We start from the raw sequence: 21,299 nt of genomic DNA, 5'->3' as shown, positions 1-21,299 counted from the left end.
ATGTGAAGTTTTCTACTTGTGGTGTCATGTTAGCACTCAAAAAGGAGTTTGGATTAGGAATCCTTTTTTTTTTTTTTTTAGCTGAGACTACAGGCTCATGCCACCACGCCTGTCTAATTTTTGTTTTTTTGTTTTTTTGTTTTTTTTGAGACAGAGTCTTGCTCTCTCGCCCGGGCTGGAGTGCAGTGGCGCAATCTCCGCTCTCTGCAAGCTCTGCCTCCCGGGTTCACACCATTCTCCTGCCTCAGCCTCCCGAGTAGCTGGGACTACAGGTGCCCGCCACCAAGCCCGGCTAATTTTTTGTATTTTTTTTTCAGTAGAGATGGTGTTTCACCCTGTTAATTAGGATGGTCCCGATCTCTTAACCTCATGATCTGCCTGCCTCGGCCTCCCAAAAGTGCTGGGATTACAGGCATGAGCCACCGTGCCCGGCCTAATTTTTGTATTTTTAGTAGAAATGGTGTTTCGTCATGTTGGCCAGGCTGGTCTCTAACCCCTGACCTCAAGTGATCCGCCCTCCTCAGCCTCCCAAGGTGCGTGAGCCACCACGCCCGGCCCTGCATTAGAAATCTTCAGTCTGTATTTGCAAAGCTGTTTGAGTTCCTGCCTTCGGTTATTTTGGATGTGTATCTTCGTTACTTTTTTTTTTGGAGGCAAGGTCTTGCTCTGTCACCTAGGTGGAGTGCAGTGGTATAATCCTAGCTCACTGCAGCCTCTGCCTCCCAGGCTCAAGCAATCCTCCTACCTCAGCCTCCCAAGTGGCTGGGACTACAGGCATGCACCACCAGGCAAAGTTTTTAACTTTTTTTGTAGAGATGCAGTCTCACTGTGTTGCCCAGGTTGGTCTCAAATTCCTGGGCTGAAGTGATTCTGCTGCCTTCGAAAATGCGGGATTATAGATGTGAGCCATCGTGTCCAGCCACATTACTACTCTTGTTTGGGTGTTTTGTTTGTGTTGTGAGTTATGTTTTTTTGTTTTGTTTTGTTTTTTCTTGTTTATTTCTTTCATTCTTTTTAAAAATGAGACTTTGGGAGGCTGAGGTAGGCGAATCACCTGAGGTCAGGAGTTTGAGACCAGCCTGGCCAACATGGCGAAACCCTGTCTCTACTGAAAAAAAAAAAATGCAAGCCCGTGCGCGGCGACTCACACCTGTAATCCCAGCACTTTGGGAGGCCGAGGAGGGAGGATCACTTGAGGTCAGGAGTTTGAGACCAGCCTGGACGATATGGTGAAACTTCTTCTCTACTAATACAAAAATTAACCAGGCATGGTGACACATGCCTGTAATCCCAGCTACTTGGAAGGCTGAGGCAGGAGAATGGCTTAAACCAAGGAGGCAGGGTTGCAGTGAGCTGAGATTGTGCCATTGCACTCCAGCCTGGGCGACAAGAGTGAAACTCCGTCTCAAAAAAAAACAAAAAAATTAACCAGGTGTGGTGGTATGTGCCTGTAATCCCAGCTACTTGGGAGGCTGAGGTGGGAGAATCTCTTGAACCTGGAAAGGCAGAGGTTGCAGTGAGCCGGGATCATGCCAGTGCATTCCAGCCTGGGTGACAGAGGGAGACTCCATCTCAAGAAATAAAAATAAAAAAATAAAAAATAAAGATGAGATCTCACTGTGTTGTGCAGACTGGTCTCCAACTTCTGGGCTCAAGTGATCCTCCTGCCCAGTCTCCTGAGTAGCTGGGACTATAGGTTTGTGCTGCTCTGCCCACCTTGTTTATTTAAGAAACTTTCTTATTGGTGTTTCTTGCATTTTTTTGTTTGTTTGGTTGTTTTGTTTTGTTTTTTTTTTTTTTTGAGCCAGAGTCTTGCTCTGTCGCCCAGTCTGGAGTGCTGTGGTGCGATCTTGGCATACTGCAACCTCTGCCTCCCAGGTTCAAGTGATTCTCGTGCCTCAGCCATCCAAGTAGTTGGGATTACAGGCATGCGCCACCATGCCCAGCTAATTTTTGTATTTTTAGTAGTGACAGGGTTCACCGTGTTGGCCAGGCTGGTCGCAAACTCCTGGCCTCAAGTAATCCACCCAACTCAGCTTCCCAAAGTGCTCGGATTACAAGAGTGAGCCACCACGCCTGACTGATGTTCCTTGGATATTTTTAATGAAATAAACATTATTAAGAAACACCTGTTCTAGTTCCAAATAAAGGATTGTCAGTATTTTTATTGGTTTAATACGTTTCTTTAGTGATAATAACTTGATTATGTTAAATATTCCTACTAAATAACATGCTATGGATTTCTTTGTTTAGGTTTTCTCTTATGCTCTTTTGAAAGATTTAAATTTCTCAAATAGGTTCTAGGTATTTTATCTCTCAATGCTATTCTAAGGAGATCTATGTTGTATATATGAAGCATTGCTGTGTTGTTCCTACTCTAGACGTTGTTAATTTTGTCAGTAGGGGGCGCATTGTTACCAGTGTCTGAGCTTGCTCCTCTGATGGAATCCTTAGCTTCTGGAGGGAAAAGACCCTTGTAACTTTCCTACTGATTCTGGGCGTAGGTTTACGCCTAAGCTGCCGAGACGGAAAACCTCAGGGAATATTTTTCCAACCAGACCTTGTTTTGCTTACATGTACCTCCCTCATGATTTAATTCCTCAGCAAGAAGACAGTTTTGTGGTGGGCACAGCCGAGGGAACAGTCTTCCATTTTCAGCTGGTCCCTGTGACATCTAACAGCAGTGAGAAGCAGTGGGTGCGGACAAAACCGTTCCAGCATCACACTCACGACGTGCGCACTGTGGCCCACAGCCCAACAGCACTGATATCTGGAGGTGGGTTCCCCTCCTGGCGAAGCTGCTGCTTTACCCTGTCCAGCTCTGGCTGTTCTCGTGCAGGACGACTTCTAATTCTGTACACCTTCTCCCCTGCTTTCCCAGGCACTGACACCCACTTAGTCATTCGTCCTCTCATGGAGAAGGTGGAGGTAAAGAATTACGATGCTGCTCTCCGAAAAATCACCTTTCCGCACGTAAGTGTCCATTCCAAGCCCCTGCCAACCCCCCATCTCCCCATCCCTGTGTCCGCCTGTCCCACATAGCTCACGCTTGGCAAATTTGTAGGACTGTTTTTTTTTTTTTTTTTGAGACAGAATTTCGCTCTTGTTGCCCAGACTGGAGTGCAGTGGCGTGTTCTTGGCTCACCGCAACCTCCACCTCCTGGGTTCAAGCGATTCTCCTGCCTCAGCCTCCCGAGTAGCTGGGATTACAGGCATGTGCCACCGCGCTTGGCTAATTTTGTATCTTTAGTAGAGACTGGGTTTCTCCATGTTGGTCAGGCTGGTCTCGGAACTCCCAACCTGAGGTAATCTGCTTGCCTTGGCCTCCCAAAGTGCTGGGATTACAGACATGAGCCATCGCGGCGCTCAGTCTTGTAGGCCTTTTTTTTTTTTTTTTTTTTTTTTTTTGAGACGGAGGCTCACTCTGTCGCCCAGGCTGGAGTGCAGTGGTGCAACTCCACTCCAATCTCCGCCTCCCAGGTTCATGCCATTCTCCTGCCTCAGCCTTCCAAGTAGCTGAGACTACAGGTGCCCGCCACCACCACACCCGGCTAATTTTTTGTATTCTTAGTAGAGACAGGGTTTCACTGTGTTAGCCAGGGTGGTCTTGATCTCCCGACCTTGTGATACTGCCACCTCAGGCTTCCAAAGTGCTGGGATTACAGGCGTGAGCCACTGTGCCCAGCCCCCCCCCCTTTTTTTTTAACCATCTGGGACATGGAGATATTTTAGGACTTTCTGTAGCTCTTTCTTGATTCCTCCTGTTTTTGAGGCAAGCCACTGCAAAGACATTTATGGGGGGTAGGAGATATGCAGCAGCACACCTAGTTCAGTTTCTGGGGGAACATTTCCCTTTTCCAATTAGTTGTGGGTTATGGGAATTTTGTTAGTTTGTCTTTCAGAGTAGGCTCTATTCTGGGTGGGAGCAGGAAAACTCAGGCTTCCAGTGTTCTAGGTAAATGGTACCATCTTCCCAAGCTAGAGAACTTGCTCCCCACACCTGCTGCCCCATTCATTCAACCAGTAAACCTCATTGAGTCTACTCATTAGTATCTTTATACATACGTTGTAGAGATCGATCGATCGGTCGATCAACAGCTCTATTGAGGCATATTTGATATATTAAAAACCGTACATATTTAATGCATATAGTTTGATAAGGTTGAACATAGTCCTCATAATCTCTTGAATCGAGTCATTCATTTCTCTTTGTCTACGCTGGCATCATCCTAGTTTGGATCAATGTCTTTTCTCATCTGGGTTCCTTTACAGTAGCTTCTTAATCATGTCCTTTTATTTCCATTTGTGTCTTTCTAGCCTATTCTTCATTGATCTTATTTTATTTTATTTGTCTTTTTTTTTTTTTTTGTTTGAGACGGAGTCTTGCTCTGCCACCCAGGCTGGAGTGCAGTGGCCGGATCTCAGCTCACTGCAAGCTCCGCCTCCCGGGTTTACGCCATTCTCCTGCCTCAGCCTCCCGAGTAGCTGGGACTACAGGCGCCCGCCTCGTCGCCCGGCTAGTTTTTTGTATTTTTAAGTAGAGACAGGGTTTCACCGTATTAGCCAGGATGGTCTCGATCTCCTGACCTCGTGATCTGCCCGTCTCGGCCTCCCAAAGTGCTGGGATTACAGGCTTGAGCCACCGCGCCCGGCCCCTTGTCTTTGTTTTTTTGAGACAAGGTCTTGCTCCGTCACCCAGGCTGGATTGCAGTGGTGTGATCTCGGCTCACTGTAACCTCTGCTTCCTGAGCTCAAGCAGTCTTCCCACCTCAGCCTCCTGAGTCACTGGAACCACAGGCATCCGCCACCATGCTCAGCTAATTTCTTTTTTTCTTTTCTTTTTTTTTTTTTTTTGAGACGGAGCTTTGCCCTTGTTGCCCAGGCTGGAGTGTAGTGGTATGATCTCGGCTCACTGCAACCTCGGTCTCCTGGGTTCAAGGCGATTCTCCTGCTTCAGCCTCCCTAGTAGCTGAAATTACAGGCATCTGCCACCATGCCCGGCTAATTGTTGTATTTTTAGTGGAGACGGCCCCACTGGTTTCGAACTCCTGACCTCAGGTGATCCACCAGCCTTGGCCTCCCAAAGTACTGGGATTAGAGATGTGAGCTACTGCGCCTAGCCTCGGCTAATTTTTTTATTTTTTATTTTTTTTAATAGAGACAAGATCTCACTATCTTGCCCAGGCCGATCCCAAACTCCTGGTCTCAAGCAATCCTCCCACCTCAGCCTCCCAAATGCTGGGATTACAGCCATGAGCCACTGCTCCAGGCCCATTGATCTGTTTTAAAGCAACTTTGTTGATCACTGCATGCTTCAAAGCCTTTGATTATCCCTGTTGGCTTCAGCATAAAGACAGTTTCCTTAGTGTGTCTTATAGAACCTCTCTCCATCCAGGCCTGGCCCTTCAGCTTCCTGTAGCACCTCTCATGCTTGTAGCACCCCCACCCAGGCTAGCCACTCTCAAGGTCTTTTTGTTCCCACAAATACTCTTACCTTTGAGCTATGTCACATGCCATCGCCCTCCTCAGAACATTCTGCCCTGCCTCCTTCGCCTGACTGGTCTTTCCCAGTGAACCTCATCTGGACTTCTGTGTTTACCACCACACGTCTAGGTTAGAAGTCCTCTTTCCTTATTTTTCAGTACACACTGTGTTTAGCCGTGTTAAAATTCTTGTCACACTAAAGTCTAATTGCTGATTTAGTTCTGTGTCACCCCTTTAGAAGCATCTTGAGAGCAGTAGCTATGTTTTAATTCATCATTGTGTTCATAGATCCCCGGGCAGTGCCTGGCATATGGGAGTACTTAGGAAATATTTGTCAAGGAAATGGATTTCAGTGGTAAAAAATGTGCTAAGGTGGTGCTGCTGTATCTGGTACTGAGGCAGTAGATGACCCTGACTTATTTTTTAACTTTTTGATTCTTGGATATAGCGACGTCTCATTTCCTGTTCTAAAAAGAGGCAGCTTCTCCTCTTCCAGTTTGCTCATCACTTGGAACTTTGGCGACTGGGATCCACAGTTGCCACAGGTAAAATGAGAGTACGTTTTTTTCAATAAGAAAACTGGAGAGAGAAGCCAGAAATCAGAATTGCGGTTGGAATTCTGCTTATAGAAAAACTGAAGTAGACTTTTGTGTCCATTTTAACTAATGGTTTACCCACCCATTAGATAAAGCAAATAAGTTATTTAGAGTATTAGAATCTTTAGTAGGATATTGACTCATCTCTTAAAGGTTTATGGCTCTAGGTGGTGCACTGCAGGGTGTAGTAACTGAGATGAAAACAGGCTGTTGGAAAATAACAAGATTTAATGATGGGTAATGATGATCCTGTATGAAAAAGAAGATCACATGGATCTTATTGGAGTGACAGCCTAGTGGCCTTTTTGTGTGACCTATTAAGGAAATGTTTGAGTCCTCTCTTTTGCAGTGGATTAAAATTGAGGCCACACAAACTCCACCTGCGTGCCTGGCTATGGAATAGAGCTTCAGGGAATTAGTGATGTATCAGAGGTAGAAGCAAAGGAAGTACTCACTGTTTTCCTCTTCATATACCCCTCAAAAATTGTGAGCTTACATTTTTCTGATTTCCCACTGCTAGAGATTCCATTCTTCCAGGGAGTGACTTTTTAGAAGAAAAAAATGTACAAATTCTCTTTCATAAGAAAAATCTCAGGGAAGTTTCTTGTTTCAGGCAAGAATGGGGATACTCTTCCACTCTCTAAAAATGCAGATCATTTACTGCACCTGAAGACAAAGGTAAGGAAGTTTGTTTTGGCTCTGAAATCTAGAACGTTTTTCCCATTCTGAATTTTGAGGTTACTTAGTTTACACCACAAACTGTATAAATTCTAAAACTATTTGAATGAAGGACTGTGTCACCAGGACTGGGTTTCCTGTGATTATAAATAGGACATTGAGGATTTATTAGATGGATGTATACAGGAAATAGGTTTCTCTTCTTTTGATATTATTATGAAAATAATGTGCATTTATTTATTCACTTGTTTTTGAGACAGAGGTTCGCTCTTGTTGCCCAGGCTGGAGTGCAACGGCGCCATCTCGGCTCACCAAAACCTCCACCTCCTGGGTTCAAGCAATTCTGGTTCAGCCTCCCGAGTAGCTGGGATTACAGGCATGCACCAGCATGCACCATCATGCCCAGCTAATTTTTTGTATTTTTAGTAGAGACAGGGTTGGTCAGGCTGGTCTTGAACTCCCGATCTCAGGTGATGCGCTCGCCTTGGCCTCCCAAAGTGCTGGGATTACAGGCATGAGCCACTGCGCCTGGCCATGTGCATATTTTAAAAAACTCAAATAGTATAAAAGCGTATACAGTGAAAAAAAAAATCATTTTGTTTTGTGAGTTTTTAAAAATTACATAAATGTTACTTTCAACTTTTCTTTATTCTTCAGATTCTTTTTTGTTTGTTTGGTTGGTTTTTTGTTTGTTTGCTTACTTTTTTGAGGCAGGGTCTCATTGTGTTTTCCAGGCTGGAGAGCAGTGGCACCATCACGGCTCACTGCAGCCTCAACCTCCCAGGCTCAGGTCATCCTCCCACTTCACCCTCCTGGGTAGCTGGGACTACAGGTGTGCACCACCATGCCCGGCTAATTTTTTGTAGAGATAGGGTTTTACCGTGTTGCCCAGACAGATCTTGAACTCCTGGGTTCAAGCAGTCCTCTGCCTCTGCCTCCCAAAGTGCTGGGATTACAGACATGACTCACTGGACCGGGCCTCCAAATGTTTTTCATTTGCTATTTCTTAGAAGTCTTTAAAGCAGAACATTGTAGACAAAACAGAAAATAAGTACTCCAAACCACCTATCCTCCTGAGCTTTCCTTCAGTAAATGCCTCCCTGCTCAGGTTTCTGAAGTTGAGGTATAGTATGAGGCTATCTATGAAGTATTCAAAAGGCCGAAATAAGAATAGACCTCCATTCTTGGATTTGGAAATCAAAGCCACGCCTTTTAGGTACTCTGCCTCTGAGATCATCATAGTAACGCAGACCACACGAGGATTGAGATTATGTATAGATATCTGTGGATATGTCCAGAGTGGCAAGAGCTTGAGGCGTCATGTCCCAGTGCACCTCGTTATGTGAAGTTTAATTGTACATTCATCTTGATTCTTGATATTGCCAGGGTCCTGAGAACATTATCTGCAGCTGTATCTCCCCGTGTGGAAGTTGGATAGCCTATTCTACAGTTTCTCGGTTTTTTCTCTATCGGCTGAATTACGAACATGACAACATAAGCCTCAAAAGGGTGAGTGATAGCCCAATGTCTGGTCACATGAGAGGAAACTTCCTAAATATGTCATTTTTGTGTGAAGTGGAAATCAACTGGATGTGAATCCTTGCTCAGTTAAAAACTATTTGGAGATTTGGAGAGGGCTGTTACAAAACTGTTCTTTTTTTTTTATTTTTTGAGACGGAGTCCTGCTCTTGTCGCCCAGGCTGGAGTGCAGTGGCGCGGTCTTGGCTCACTGCAACCTCTGCCTCCTGGGTTCAAGAGATTCTTCTGCTTCCGTCTCCTGAGTACCTGGGATTACAAGTGCCCACCACCACGCCTGGCTGATTTTCCTATTTTTAGTAGAGATGGGGTTTCACCACCCATTGGCCATACTGGTCCTGAACTCCTGACCTTAGGTGACTCACCTGCCTCGGCCTCCCAAAGTGCTGGGTGCTGGGATTACAGGTGTGAGCCACTGTGCCCGGCTTTTTTTTTTTTGACCGAGTTTTGCTCTTGTCACGCAGGCTGGAGTGCTCCTGCCTCAGCCTCCCGAGTAGCTGGGATTACAGGTGCCCACCACCAGGCCCGGCTAATTTTTGTATTTTTAGTAGAGAAGGGGTTTCACCACGTTGGCCAGGCTGTCCTGAACTCCTGACCTCAGGTGATCCATCCCCTCGGCCTCCCAAAGTGCTGTGATTACAGGTGTGAGACACTGCACCTGGCCCACACCCAGCCTCTATTTCCATTTTGAAATTTTGAAATATGTTGTTAGAGGGATAGGGTAATGCCCTACAGGCAGTAAAGTTAAGGCTTTTCTGTTTAGTGGTTTCGTGTGTGACTTAGTTATTTCCTTGATAGGGAAGTGAATATGTACTAAAGAGATGAAAGGGGGATGTATAGGTTTCTGGAGAGAAACCAGTGTTCTGTGCCCTGAGTCAGTTGGCTTACTTAGAGACAGGGAGCATTAATGTAACTTAAGCCTAGCTGTGATTGTTTCTGATGGGCTGTAGGTGTCCCTTCTCTCACTTTTATTATTGGTTCACCCAAAGGTTTCCAAAATGCCACCATTCCTTCGCTCTGCCCTTCAGATTTTGTTTTCTGAAGATTCAACAAAGCTCTTTGTGGCATCAAATCAAGGAGCTCTGCATATTGTTCAACTGTCAGGAGGAAGCTTCAAGCACCTGCATGCTTTCCAGCCTCAGTCAGGTGGGAATCTGGTAACTGGCCATGGGGAGACTTGTTGTGTCTGAGATGTAACTTTTTTCCTTTTAAGCCTCCATGTTGGGGGTTCCCTCATGTTCTTCCTACCCTACAGATCCACTCACTCACATGTTTGCAGTTTCAAGTAGGAGGAGATAGCTGGCAGATGAAGACTCTCGATGAGATCTGCAATGTTCTTCACACCTACTCTTTTCTCACTGGGTTTTTGATTCCTTATTTGGGGCCAGAGAAGTTTCATCATCCTTAGTTTGTTAGCAGAACACGAAGAAAGTTAGAGTCATTTGCAATCCTGATACCCAGAAACAGCTACCATTAATATTTTGGTATTTTCTAGTATGTGTTTGTATGTAAGTATTTTTTGGGCATGTTGCTTTTTTTGGTTGTTTGCTTATAAAAAGGTACAATCATAGATCACTGCCACCTCGACCTCCTGGGCTCAAGTTATCTTCCCATTTCAGCATCCTGAGTAGCCGGGACTACAGATGCCTACCACTATGCCCAGCTAATTTTTTCATTTTTTTTGTAGAGATGGGCTCATTATGTTGACAAGGTTGGTCTTGAACTCCTGGAGTCAAGTGATCCTCCCATCCTGCCCCTCCCAACTGAGATTATAGGCATGAGCCACTGTGCCTGGCACAAAAGTATTATTATACATGCAGTTTAATTACCTGTGGTCATTTAATGTTCCTGAGAATTTTTCTGTTTTCCTTGAGAATGTGAGTATTAATGAATGAGTGGGGCTGTGTAGCTAGCTATGGCTGCTAAGGACTTAGACTCAGTTTCCAGCTTAATTAAGCTGGTAGTTGTTTGGATACTTCCCATGGGCCTTTCCCCACTCCCTTGTCCTGGATTGTAGCTGCTGCTTCACTGTCATTTAAACTCCCATCAACCTGGAAAGTCAACTTTTTTTTTTTTTTTTTTTTTTTTGAGATGGCTTCACTCTGTTGCTGAGGCTGGAGTGCAGTGGTGTGATTATGGCTCACTGCAGCCTCGACCTCCCCAGGCTCAGGTAATCCTTCCACCTCAGCCTCCCAAGTACACAGGAGCATGCCACCATACCCAGCTAAGTTTTTGTAGAGACAGGGTTTCACCGTGTTGCCCAGCCTGGTCTTGAACTCCTGGGCTCAAGCAATCCTCCTGCCTTGGCCTCCCAAAGTGCCGGGATTACAGGTGTGAGTCACCATGCCTAGTGAAAGTCACCTCTTTTATCCTCAACTCTCACTGTTCATAAGCTGATCCAGAAGCCTACAGGAGAAGAAACCCACAAGTTAGGGGTCAGATAAATCAAACTGACTATTAACTATATATGTTTTTATTACAAAACTTAGGCTATTTATATCTAGCACTCCTTGAGATTCGGCTCTGCATTATATATATGACTTTATTTTTTCCACTTCTCTCATCTCACTTCCTCTTGTAGTGAAGCTGGTTTCTTCACAGCCCTCAAACCTGCATATTCTAGTCACTTAGCTTGCACTGTTCCCTATCCTTTTTACCTCATCGCCACCCATCCTTTGGCAGCTAGGTTATGCTTGTTATAAAGCCATGTTATCGTTTGGGGGCGTTACATGCAGCACGCATTTTGGCATAGAACATCACTGTCCAATTTTTATCCCACACTAGTTGTCGTGTTGCCAGATCGGTTTAAAGTCTCTGGATGACAAAGATGGCTCAGATGTGCCCATCCTCCCTTAGTGCTAAATATACAGCAGGCACTCAATAAATTAAAGATATGCTTCAAGTCTATTTAACTTGCTGTTTGTCCGTAACTTTTTTTTAATTTATTTTTGAGACAGAATTTCAAGAGTTTCAAAAGATGGAGTTTCTCGTCGCCCAGGCTGGAGTGCATTGGCGCCATCTTGGCTCACTGCAACCTTTGCCTCCCAGGTTCAAGTGATTCTCCTGCCTCAGACTCCCAAGTAGCTGGGATTACAAGCACCTGCCATCATGCCCAGCTAAATTTTTTTTGTACTCTTTAGTAGAGATGGGGTTTCACCATCTTGGCCAGGCTGGTCTCGAACTCTTGACCTCAGGTGATCTACCTACCTCCGCCTACCAAAGTGCTGGGATTACAGGTGTGCGCCACCACACCTGGCCTGTCCATAATTTTGATTTAAAAAAAACATTTGGGGCTAGGCACAGTGACTCACACCTGTAATCCCAGCACTTTGGGAGTCCGAGGCGGGCAGATCATGAGGTCAAGAGATCGAGACCATGCTGGCCAGCATGGTGAAACCCCATCTCTACTAAATATGCAAAAATTATCTGGGCGTGGTGGTACATGCCTGTAGTCCCAGCTACTTGGGAGGCTGAGGCAAGAGAATGGCTTGAACCTGGGAGGCAGAGGTTGCAGTGAGCCAAGATTGTGCCACTGCACTCCAGCCTGACAACAGAGTGAGACTCCGTCTCAAAAAAAAAAAAAAAAGGGCCGGATGTGGTGGCTCACGCCTGTAATCCCAGCACTTTGGGAGGCCAAAGTAGGTGGATCATCTGCGGTCAGGAGTTCAAGACCAGCCCAGCCAACATGGTGAAACCCCGTCTCTACTAAAAATACAAAAATTAGCCAGGCGTGGTGGTGGGCACCTGTAATCCCAGCTACTTGGGAGGCTGAGGCAGGTGAATCACTTGAATTTGGGAGTCGGAGGTTGGAGTAAGCGGAGATCCGCCACTGCGTTCCAGCCCGGGTGACAGAGCGAGACTCTGTCTCAAAAACAAACAACCGTTTGGTAGGAAAGGAATTTGAAACAGTTAAAGTATGTATTTTAGTGGCAGATGCTACTGTGATTCTCTATTCCTGTAGTAAGCAGTGTCTTAGGCCTGAGGAAGTAATAACTTCTGTTTTATCTCTCTGGACCTTCTTTACAGGCGGGATGGCTAAATAAGTAGATGAAAAAAGTAGAAACATTAACATCTAGAACTAATTTGCACAGTGATCAGCAAATTATCCTGGCAGTGATTTAAAACTCTTGAGGGTCTCCGTGGTTTTTGCCATCATCTCCAGGGCAAGGCTGGCTGTGGACACTGTGTGAATTCAGAGATGTAACTGTTCTGTCCTCACAGGAACGGTGGAGGCCATGTGTCTTTTGGCAGTCAGTTCAGATGGGAATTGGCTAGCTGCATCAGGTACCAGTGCTGGAGTCCATGTCTACAATGTAAAACAGCTAAAGGTGAGCATACGGCTTAATGGCAGCAGTTTGAACCATTTTACAGGAGCCAGTTCGCCCTGCAGTTACAAGATTCAAGGCAGATTGGCATGACCTGGAAATGTATTAGACTTTTTTCTTTTTAACCAATGATTTTTCCAGGTTTGGAATCCTGTTTTTTTTTATTTTATTTTATTTTATTTTATTTTATTTTATTTTATTTTATTTATTTATTTATTTATTTTTTGAGACGGAGTCTCGCTCTGTCGCCCAGGCTGGAGTGCAGTGGCCGGATCTCGGCTCACTGCAAGCTCCACCTCCCGGGTTTACGCCATTCTCCTGCCTCAGCCTCCCGAGTAGCTGGGACTACAGGCGCCCGCCGTCTCGCCCGGCTAGTTTTTTGTATTTTTTTTAGTAGAGACGGGGTTTCACCGTGTAGACCAGGATGGTCTCGATCTCCTGACCTCGTGATCCACCCGTCTCGGCCTCCCAAAGTGCTGGGATTACAGGCTTGAGCCACCGCGCCCGGCCTTTTATTTTATTTTTTTGAGATGGAGTCTCGCTCTGTCGCCCAGGCTGGAGTGCGGTGGCATGATCTCAGCTCACTGCAAGCTCTGCCTCCTGGGTTCACGCCATTCTCCTGCCTCAGCCTCCTGAGTAGCTGGGACTACAGGCGCCTGCCACCACGCCTGGCTAATTTTTTGTTATTTTTAGTAGAGATGGTTTCACCGTGTTAGCCAGGATGGTCTCCATCTCTTGACCTCGTGATCCGCCCGCCTCGGCCTCCCAAAGTGCTAGGATTACAGGTGTGAGCAACCGCGCCCGGCCTCCTGTTTTATTTTTATGGAACCCAGAAGCTATACTGTATAACATTAAAAGCAGCTAATGGAATCAGTGAAATCATTCATACCTGGAAATTTGAAATTAATGATTTGTGGGTGATGTAAACACATCCAGGTTCTTTCTATATTTTCGGGAGGAAAATTCTGATATACACAGACAAATAGTTGCAGATAAGAGTTCCTTTCATGGCTTGCCTTGTAATCTCAAGATAAACATAATCAAAACTTCGAAAAAGGAATGCTGGGAAAACATTTTTCACTAATCAGTAATGACACCGTCAGTCATAAATTGAGTCATTAGTGATCCCTTACAAGTCCTCATCTTCATCATGAGAATCAGATTCGAACTATCCAAAACTTGCAATAAGCATTAAAAGTGTATAGAATAACATCAAACTGCAACACTTAATGGGTTTACCTGTTAACTGCATAGCGTAACCTTCGTTGCATTATGGTAGGAGCATGTACTGAGCACTTGTCTTTGAGTCTTGCCTAGTATTTAAAGAGAGTGTGTAGTGTGCACATGCTTTGCAATTGTACATAAAAAGCCATGCCTAGGCATTAAATTCTTTTAAACCTGATGTAGAGCCGTAGACTCCCTATTCAATGACACATTTATAAGCAGTTTGTACAGATGGATTTACTCGGCGGTAAAGGCTTTACTCTCAGTTCTTCACAAATGCTGTTAGTTTTGTAAGCAGTTAAATATGCTTTTTATTTTTTTGAGACAGGGTTTCACTCTGTCACCCAGACTGAGTGCAGTGGCACAGTCACAGCTCACTGCAGCCTTGACCTCTGGGCTCAAGCAATCCTCCCACCTCAGCGTCCTGACTAGCTGGGACTACAGGCGAGCCCCACCGCACCTAGCTAATTTTTTTTTTTTTTTTTAAGTAGAGATGGGGGGTCTTGCTGTGTTGCCCAAGCTGGTCTTGAACTCGTGGACTCAAGTGTTCCTCCCTCCCTGGCCCTTCCAAAGTGCTATAGCTACAGGTGTGAGCCACTGCGCCCAGCCAGTAGGCATATATGTATGCATGTATGTACGTGTGTGTGTGTGTGTGTGTGTGTGTGTGTGTGTATATTTTTTTTTGAGACAGAGTCTCACTCTGTCATCTAGGCTGGAGTGCAGTGGTGCAATCTCGGCTCACTGCAAGCTCTGCCTCTTGGGTTCATGCCATTCTCCTGCCTCAGCCTCCCAAGTAGCTGGGACTACAGGCGCTTGCTACCACGCCCGGCTAATTTTTTGTATTTTTAGTAGAGATGGGGTTTCACCGTGTTAGCCAGGATGGTCTTGATCTCCCGACCTTGTGATCCGCCCATCTCGGCCTCCCAAAGTGCTAGGATTACAGGCGTGAGCCACCGCGCCCGGCTTTTTTTTTTTTTTTTTTTGAGACAGAGTCTCGCACTGTTTCCCAGACTAGAGTGTGGTGGCACAGTCTCTGCTCACTGCAACCTCTGCCTCCTGGGTTCAAGCAGTTCTCCTGCCTCATCCTCCTGAGTAGCTGGGATTACAGGCGCATGCCACCACGCCCGGCTAATTTTTTAGCACCTGGCCAACCAATAGGCTTTCTTAAGAAAATGAGGACGTGTAGTGGCTCACGCCTGTAATCCCAGCACTTTGGGAGGTCGAGGTGGGTGGATCACGAGGCCAGGAGTTGGAGACCAACCTGGCCAACATGGTGAAACCGTTTCTACTAAAAATACAAAAATTCAGCCAGGTGTGGTGGTTTACGCCTGTAATCCCAACACTTTGGGAGACCGAGGTGGGTGGATCACCTCGGTCAGGAGTTCAAGACCAGTCTGGCCAACGTAGTGAAACCCTGTTTCTACTAAAAATACAAAAATTAGCCGGGCATGGTGGCGGGCACCTGTAATCCCAGCTACTTGGGAGACTGAGGCAGGAGAATCCCTTGAAACTGGGAGGTGGAGGTTGCAGTGAGCCAAGATCATGCCATTGCACTCCAGTCTGGGAGAAAGAGTAAAACTCCATCTCAAAAAAAAAAAAAGAAAATACAAAAAATTAGCCAGGTGTTGGTGGTAGGCACCTGTAATCCCAGCTACTCAGGAGGCTGAGGCAGGAGAATCACTTTAACCCAGGAGGCGGAGGTTGTAGTGAGCCGAGATCGCGCCACTGCACTCCAGCCGGGGTGACGAGTGAAACTCCATCTCAAAAAAAAAAAAAAAAAAGAAAAAGTAAAGAAATGAAAGTTCATTGGTTGGGGAAATGCCTGAAATTTATGGAACTTCCCTAGAACCCTTTTGAGTTCTGAGGAGCACTATTTAAACCCCTGACCTAGACCATTCAGTCTTTGCTGAGGAAAAGTGTCACTTAGAGTTGCCCCTTGTGTTTGTTATTCGTTCCCAGCTTCATTGCACGGTGCCTGCTTACAATTTCCCAGTGACTGCTATGGCCATTGCCCCCAATACCAACAACCTTGTCATCGCTCATTCGGACCAGCAGGTAAGGGAGATGCCAGTGCTTTCTAATGCCTTCCTGCTGGATAGTGACCTGGCAGCTGGGATATTGGGCAGTTGCAAGGAGCTTTTCTTTGAAGGTGTTGGAGGATATAAGGTAGTTTTCTCCTGTGTGAAGTAAGTAAAGCTTCCTTGCCTATCTGGGCTCATCATAGACCAGCAGTATGCATTGGTTTGATGGGATGCAGTTTAAATGGAGAAGTGCTAAGATTCTAGAGTAACGAATCACAAGAGGGAGGAGGAGTTTTGAAGTACTCATTTTCCTGATTGTTTTAGAGGAGAGATGACATGGGCTTGGGTGTTAAACTGGATATGGGATGGAATAAGATTTTGAGAGTTGAAAGTGACTAAAAGATTGTATCATTCACCTTTACCCTTGCCGATGAGGAAATCAAGCCCTAGTAAGATCAGGTACCTAATCTCAGCCAAAATTAGAACCTAATCTACTTTTTTCTATTTGTAAGGAGATTGTAATTATAAGGAGATCTTAAAAAAAAAAAAAGCAAAAACCTGGGCTGTAGAATACATTAGGAAATTATCAATAATTATATTAGGGAGTTATCAATAATTCATCTGTAAAATTGGAGATGATAATATCTACCTCCCTGAGCTGTTGGAAAGATTAAATGTCATCTGGGAAGCACATTTAAGTAGACTGCTAGGCAAATGATGCTTACTGCTTTGATGGTCAGTTTTTACACTCAAACATGCACACACATACACACTGTCCAAAAAGTGAAATCTCTCAGTTTTATAGATTTGAGTCCTTGACCAAAGACTGAAAGAGTAGTGAAGCCACATCTTTGCCTTTGTTACACATAATGATAATGTTCCCCCTGATACCTTTTACCGGCACTTAGTTCCTTACGTGCTTCTGAAAGTAAAACTGATGGGAAGTCTTTTATATCTGTTAGATTAGCAAAGATCAAAGACTTGATAATATACAGTGTTGTGAGGGTGTAGGGAAACAGTACTCTCACACATTGTGAACATCATCCTAACCATTTTGGAGGACGTTTTGGCAATATCTTAAAATTTTTTAAGTCCACATGATCTTTGACTTAGGAATTTCAGTTCTAAGAGTTCATATATATATATATGCTTTTAGTTGTGCAAAAAGATATTTATACAGAGACAGTTCATTGCAGCTTTGTTGTAGTAGACAAAGATATGAAACAAGCTAATGTCCACTAAGCAGAGTGGATAAGTAAATCATGATACATGCGTAAAATGAGTGGAGTATTGTATGTTTCAGAATAGGCATGACTGATGTATATGTGTATTAATGTGGGTCAGTCTCCATGATATAACACTGAGCAAGAAAAGCAAGATACAGGACACTATGTATTATGTGCATAAAATAGCTCTGAAAAGATGGGCCAGGCGCAGTGTCTCATGCCTGTAATCCCAGCACTTTGGGAGGCCAAGGCAGGCGGATCACGAGGTCAGGAGATCAAGACCATCCTGGCTAACACGGTGAAACCCCGTCTCTACTAAAAATACAAAAAATTAGCTGGGCGTGGTGGCGGGTGCCTATAGTCCCAGCTACTCGGAAAGCTGAGGCAGGAGAATGGTTTGAACTCAGGAGGCGGAGCTTGCAGTAAGCTGAGATCGAGCCACTACACTCCAACTCCAGCCTGGGCAACAGAGCAGGACACCATCTCAAAAAAAAAAAAGTGGTGGGAGAGCATAGAATGAATATAATACAGCAGAAGGTTTGTGTAGATACTTTCTGGTTAGGAATGAGAATGCGCTTCTGGTCTGAGTACCAGCCTGCATTTCTCTGTGTCATGTCCTTCCTCAGGTATTTGAGTACAGCATCCCAGACAAACAGTATACAGATTGGAGCCGGACTGTCCAGAAGCAGGGCTTTCACCACCTTTGGCTCCAAAGGGATACTCCTATCACACACATCAGTTTTCATCCCAAGAGACCGATGCACATCCTTCTCCATGATGCCTACATGTTCTGCATCATTGACAAGTCATTGGTGAGTTCTTCACTGCTACCTCCCAGATCTTCTTCTGAATCTTCAAGTTCTAAAAGCAGCAAGTACAATAAGAGGAAGGAGAATCAGAATAAAGTAGCTAGTAAATCAGAATAAAGGTAACTAGTACATTTCTTGGAGGAGAGAGGCTTTTTTGTTTTTCCCTGGTTTGTGTTCCCACAGTTCTTTGGGAGGTTCTCAGGGAAGGGGCTGGCCTTTGTGTACTGGCTTTTGCTGATTTGACTATTTCTCTTCTTTGCCAGTGAGCACATAAATCTTACACAGAAAAGTAATTAGGCCAGTATTCAGAAGGTGACCCTCATCAGGAAGAATCAGTGATTTGGGTAACTTGCTTCCAACTTTGAACTCTGGTATATCTGAATAACATGGTTTCATTAAAGGAGGTACAGGCTGAGGTTTTGACCTCTGTACCCCTTGGCTGAAGCTACTGAAACGCTGTCTGCAGGCTTGAGGAACTGGTCTTAACATCTCCGAAAAACCTAGCTAGGAAAATTCTTCATGGCTGTGATTTAGATGGGATATGAGCATTTTCTTCTGTTTTAGATTCTGTCCTCTTTGCTATCTGCTGTTTTGATTCACCCTGAATTTATATCTTTTTTGGGTAGGTGCTTTGTTTCCTAGAAGCATTGTGGCCATGCCTGTCCTGCACTTTGGGTTTAGATTACAACCATGACACGGTGTTTTGGTGTGTCTGTGAAGGTGGGGGTGGAAGGAACATGGGGGAAAGCAGCAGATGGCTCTAAAGGAGGTGTGCACAGGGATGTGTCATTGGAATCATCTCGTGGGCCTTGCGACCTCTGGGTGTGGGAAGCAGAGCTGGCTGACAAGTGCCTTCTGCAAGATGAGTGATACAGGAAGGGCCCCTCCCACTCTCTTGCCTCTTGTAATTGAGCCCAGATCATTTTTTCCCAAGCATTGGTTTTAAGTTCATCGCTTCCCTATAGTAGGCATAGCTATTTCCCAAGGAAGTCAGAGACAAAATATCATTTGTTTGGCCAGAGGCCACCTCGAGGTGTCAGTGACATCAGCAGGGGTGGTTTGTGTTGAGGTTTTGCCTGGGGAGAACTTCAGTCACTTGTCCAGTCTATGATCTGGTTGGGGGAGAGTCTAGAAAGCACAGAGCCTGTGTGGGCTGAGCTCCTGCACTTGCCAGTTTGTTCCTTTCTGACAAAGTGTTACTGATGAGACAGGCCAGAAGCCCCAGAAGGGCCCTTTGATCTTGCTGCATGGAGTAACAAGCTCTGTTAGCCTCATACTCCCAACCCTCTGTGGTGTGGCTGCAAGAGTAGCTTCAGCTCTTTCTCCCTCTCTCTCCTTTTCTTCTTTTTTTCCCCCTAGTTTTTCTGAATAGAGGTATCATGGCTACAGCTGTTTTCCTGAATTAACAAATGTCAGGGAGGTACTGAATATATATGATAGTTAGAAGATGATGTTGGGCTAAAAATGCACTACAGATCTTTGGTCTGTGGAAGCCCAATAGAAGTAACCATGTAAACAATGTATCTTTGTCTTTTTAGCCCCTTCCAAATGACAAAACCTTACTGTACAATCCATTTCCTCCCACGAATGAATCAGATGTCGTCCGGAGGCGCACAGCTCATGCTTTTAAAATTTCTAAGATATATAAGGTAAAACATCTTGTGTTGTTATTCTGGATAGTTGGTTCCTTTGTGATATCAAAATGTAATAAACTCCACAGTCGGAAGATAAGAGCACCTTCAGTTTCCATGCAGAGAACCTGGATTGTGGGAGACAAATCACCTTTTTGAAGCTGGCTGTCCCTTGTATATGTTTTATTATTTTTGCTTTAGTAGGTTAGAGGCAGGCACATCATACTTAACCAAAATGAAATGCGTAAGTAGTGAGAAACATTGGCGCTGAGGTAGAGTCTTTGTTGGCGTGAAAGCTGGCTTTAAATTTTACTTGTTGGAGTGTTCCATAGGATAAATGTCAAGCAGTCTGGGCTTGGTAGCTCATACCTATAATCCCAGCACTTTGGGAGGCCAAGGCAGGTGGATCTCCTCAGCCCAGGAGTTCAAGACCAGCCTGGGCACCAACCTGGGCACTACTCAAATACCTGGGCACCATGGCAAAACCCCATCACTATTAACAAAAAAGAGGCGAGGTCTGTAAATTACTCAAATGTGATTAGCTTCTTGATGCATTTGTAACTTGCCAGTTGTCAGTTGCCTTAGTCTGGGTATGGTGATTCACTCCTCTAATCTCAGCACTCTAGGAGGCTGAGGCTGGAGTTCAAGACCAGTCTGGGCAACATAGTGAGAACCTGTCTCTACAAAAAAAAAAAAATATATATATATATATATATATACACACACACACACACACACACACATACACACCAAAAGTAGTTGGGTGTGGTGGAACATGCCTGTAGTCCCAGCTGCTCAAGAGGCTGAGATGGGAGGATAGCTTCTGCTCAGGAGTTCAAGGCTGCAGTGAGTATGATTGCACCACTGTGCTCCAGCCTGGGTGATGTCGAGATTCTATCTTTAAAAAAACAAAAAAAAGAATTTAGGCTTTAAAGTCCTTGCTTAACACTGATTCTTGAGATATAAGAAGCATAGATTTTCTATCCAGAGAAATGTAAAAAATCCTGCTGAGACCTTTTATGAGTAAACTCAGTTAAGTTCCCGATCTTGAGCCAGGTGCAGCAGTGCACACCTACCTATTGTCCCAGCTACTCAGGAGACTGAGGCAGGATCATTGCCCAGGAGTTCAGGGCTTCAGTGCACATTGATCATGTCTATGAGTGGCCACTGCTCTCCTGCCTGGGCAACATAGCAAGACCCCCATCTCTAAAAAAGAAAAAAAAGCTTTTATGCATTCCAACTATTTTGAGTCCCAGGGCAGGAAAGATTGTCAAGAGATTTAAATCATTTGAGCCTTGAACGAGGCTAACCTTTTAGTTTAGATGGTGTCTACCTCTAGTCAGTTCACTCAGGACTAGCCCTGGATCCTAAGTCCTGATAGAATCATTATCATCCCTCTGCAGCCTCTACTCTTCATGGATCTTTTGGATGAAAGAACACTCGTGGCAGTGGAACGGCCTCTGGATGACATCATTGCTCAGCTCCCACCACCCATTAAAAAGAAGAAATTTGGAACCTAAAACAGGGCACTGTCTGTGTCCTTCCTTGAACTGTCTACCCTGTCGCTTTTCACAAATCATGGTAATAAAAGAAGTTATTCTTGAGGACTAGGCATTATAAATGTTTTCTTCCAAGATAATGGACAGTCATTTCTCTTCATTGAATGAAAGTGAATGGAAACTCCAAATGAGGTATTTGTATTTGGGATAATGTGCTGAGTAGCTGCAAACTCATCTAATGTTGATAGGGTCCTGCTTATTCTGTAGGCA

The 21,299-nt window shown here is 44.9% G+C and overlaps 1 protein-coding gene across 2 annotated transcripts in view; it reads left to right on the top strand.

Moving 5' to 3' along the window:
- The window catches only part of UTP4 (UTP4 small subunit processome component), a 39,349-nt gene extending 18,212 nt beyond the window's left edge, over nucleotides 1-21,137 (top strand). Inside the window, exons 7-17 of one of the 2 annotated variants that reach the window (XM_030925528.1) lie at nucleotides 2,605-2,776; nucleotides 2,882-2,973; nucleotides 5,933-6,029; nucleotides 6,694-6,758; nucleotides 8,145-8,267; nucleotides 9,284-9,440; nucleotides 12,516-12,622; nucleotides 15,803-15,898; nucleotides 17,717-17,902; nucleotides 19,438-19,548; nucleotides 20,934-21,137. In XM_030925528.1, the coding sequence (XP_030781388.1) occupies nucleotides 2,605-2,776; nucleotides 2,882-2,973; nucleotides 5,933-6,029; nucleotides 6,694-6,758; nucleotides 8,145-8,267; nucleotides 9,284-9,440; nucleotides 12,516-12,622; nucleotides 15,803-15,898; nucleotides 17,717-17,902; nucleotides 19,438-19,548; nucleotides 20,934-21,050 (1,323 nt within the window). In that variant the 3' untranslated portion in view covers nucleotides 21,051-21,137. The remainder of the gene's footprint in view (nucleotides 1-2,604; nucleotides 2,777-2,881; nucleotides 2,974-5,932; nucleotides 6,030-6,693; nucleotides 6,759-8,144; nucleotides 8,268-9,283; nucleotides 9,441-12,515; nucleotides 12,623-15,802; nucleotides 15,899-17,716; nucleotides 17,903-19,437; nucleotides 19,549-20,933) is intronic. The other variant, XM_030925529.1, reaches the window with a different exon arrangement.
- Nucleotides 21,138-21,299: the final 162 nt, after the last annotated feature.

This window comes from Rhinopithecus roxellana, chromosome 20, assembly GCF_007565055.1.
Source record: "Rhinopithecus roxellana isolate Shanxi Qingling chromosome 20, ASM756505v1, whole genome shotgun sequence".
NCBI classification, from domain to species: Eukaryota; Metazoa; Chordata; class Mammalia; order Primates; family Cercopithecidae; genus Rhinopithecus; species Rhinopithecus roxellana.
This window is presented reverse-complemented; position numbering and strand designations above follow the sequence as displayed.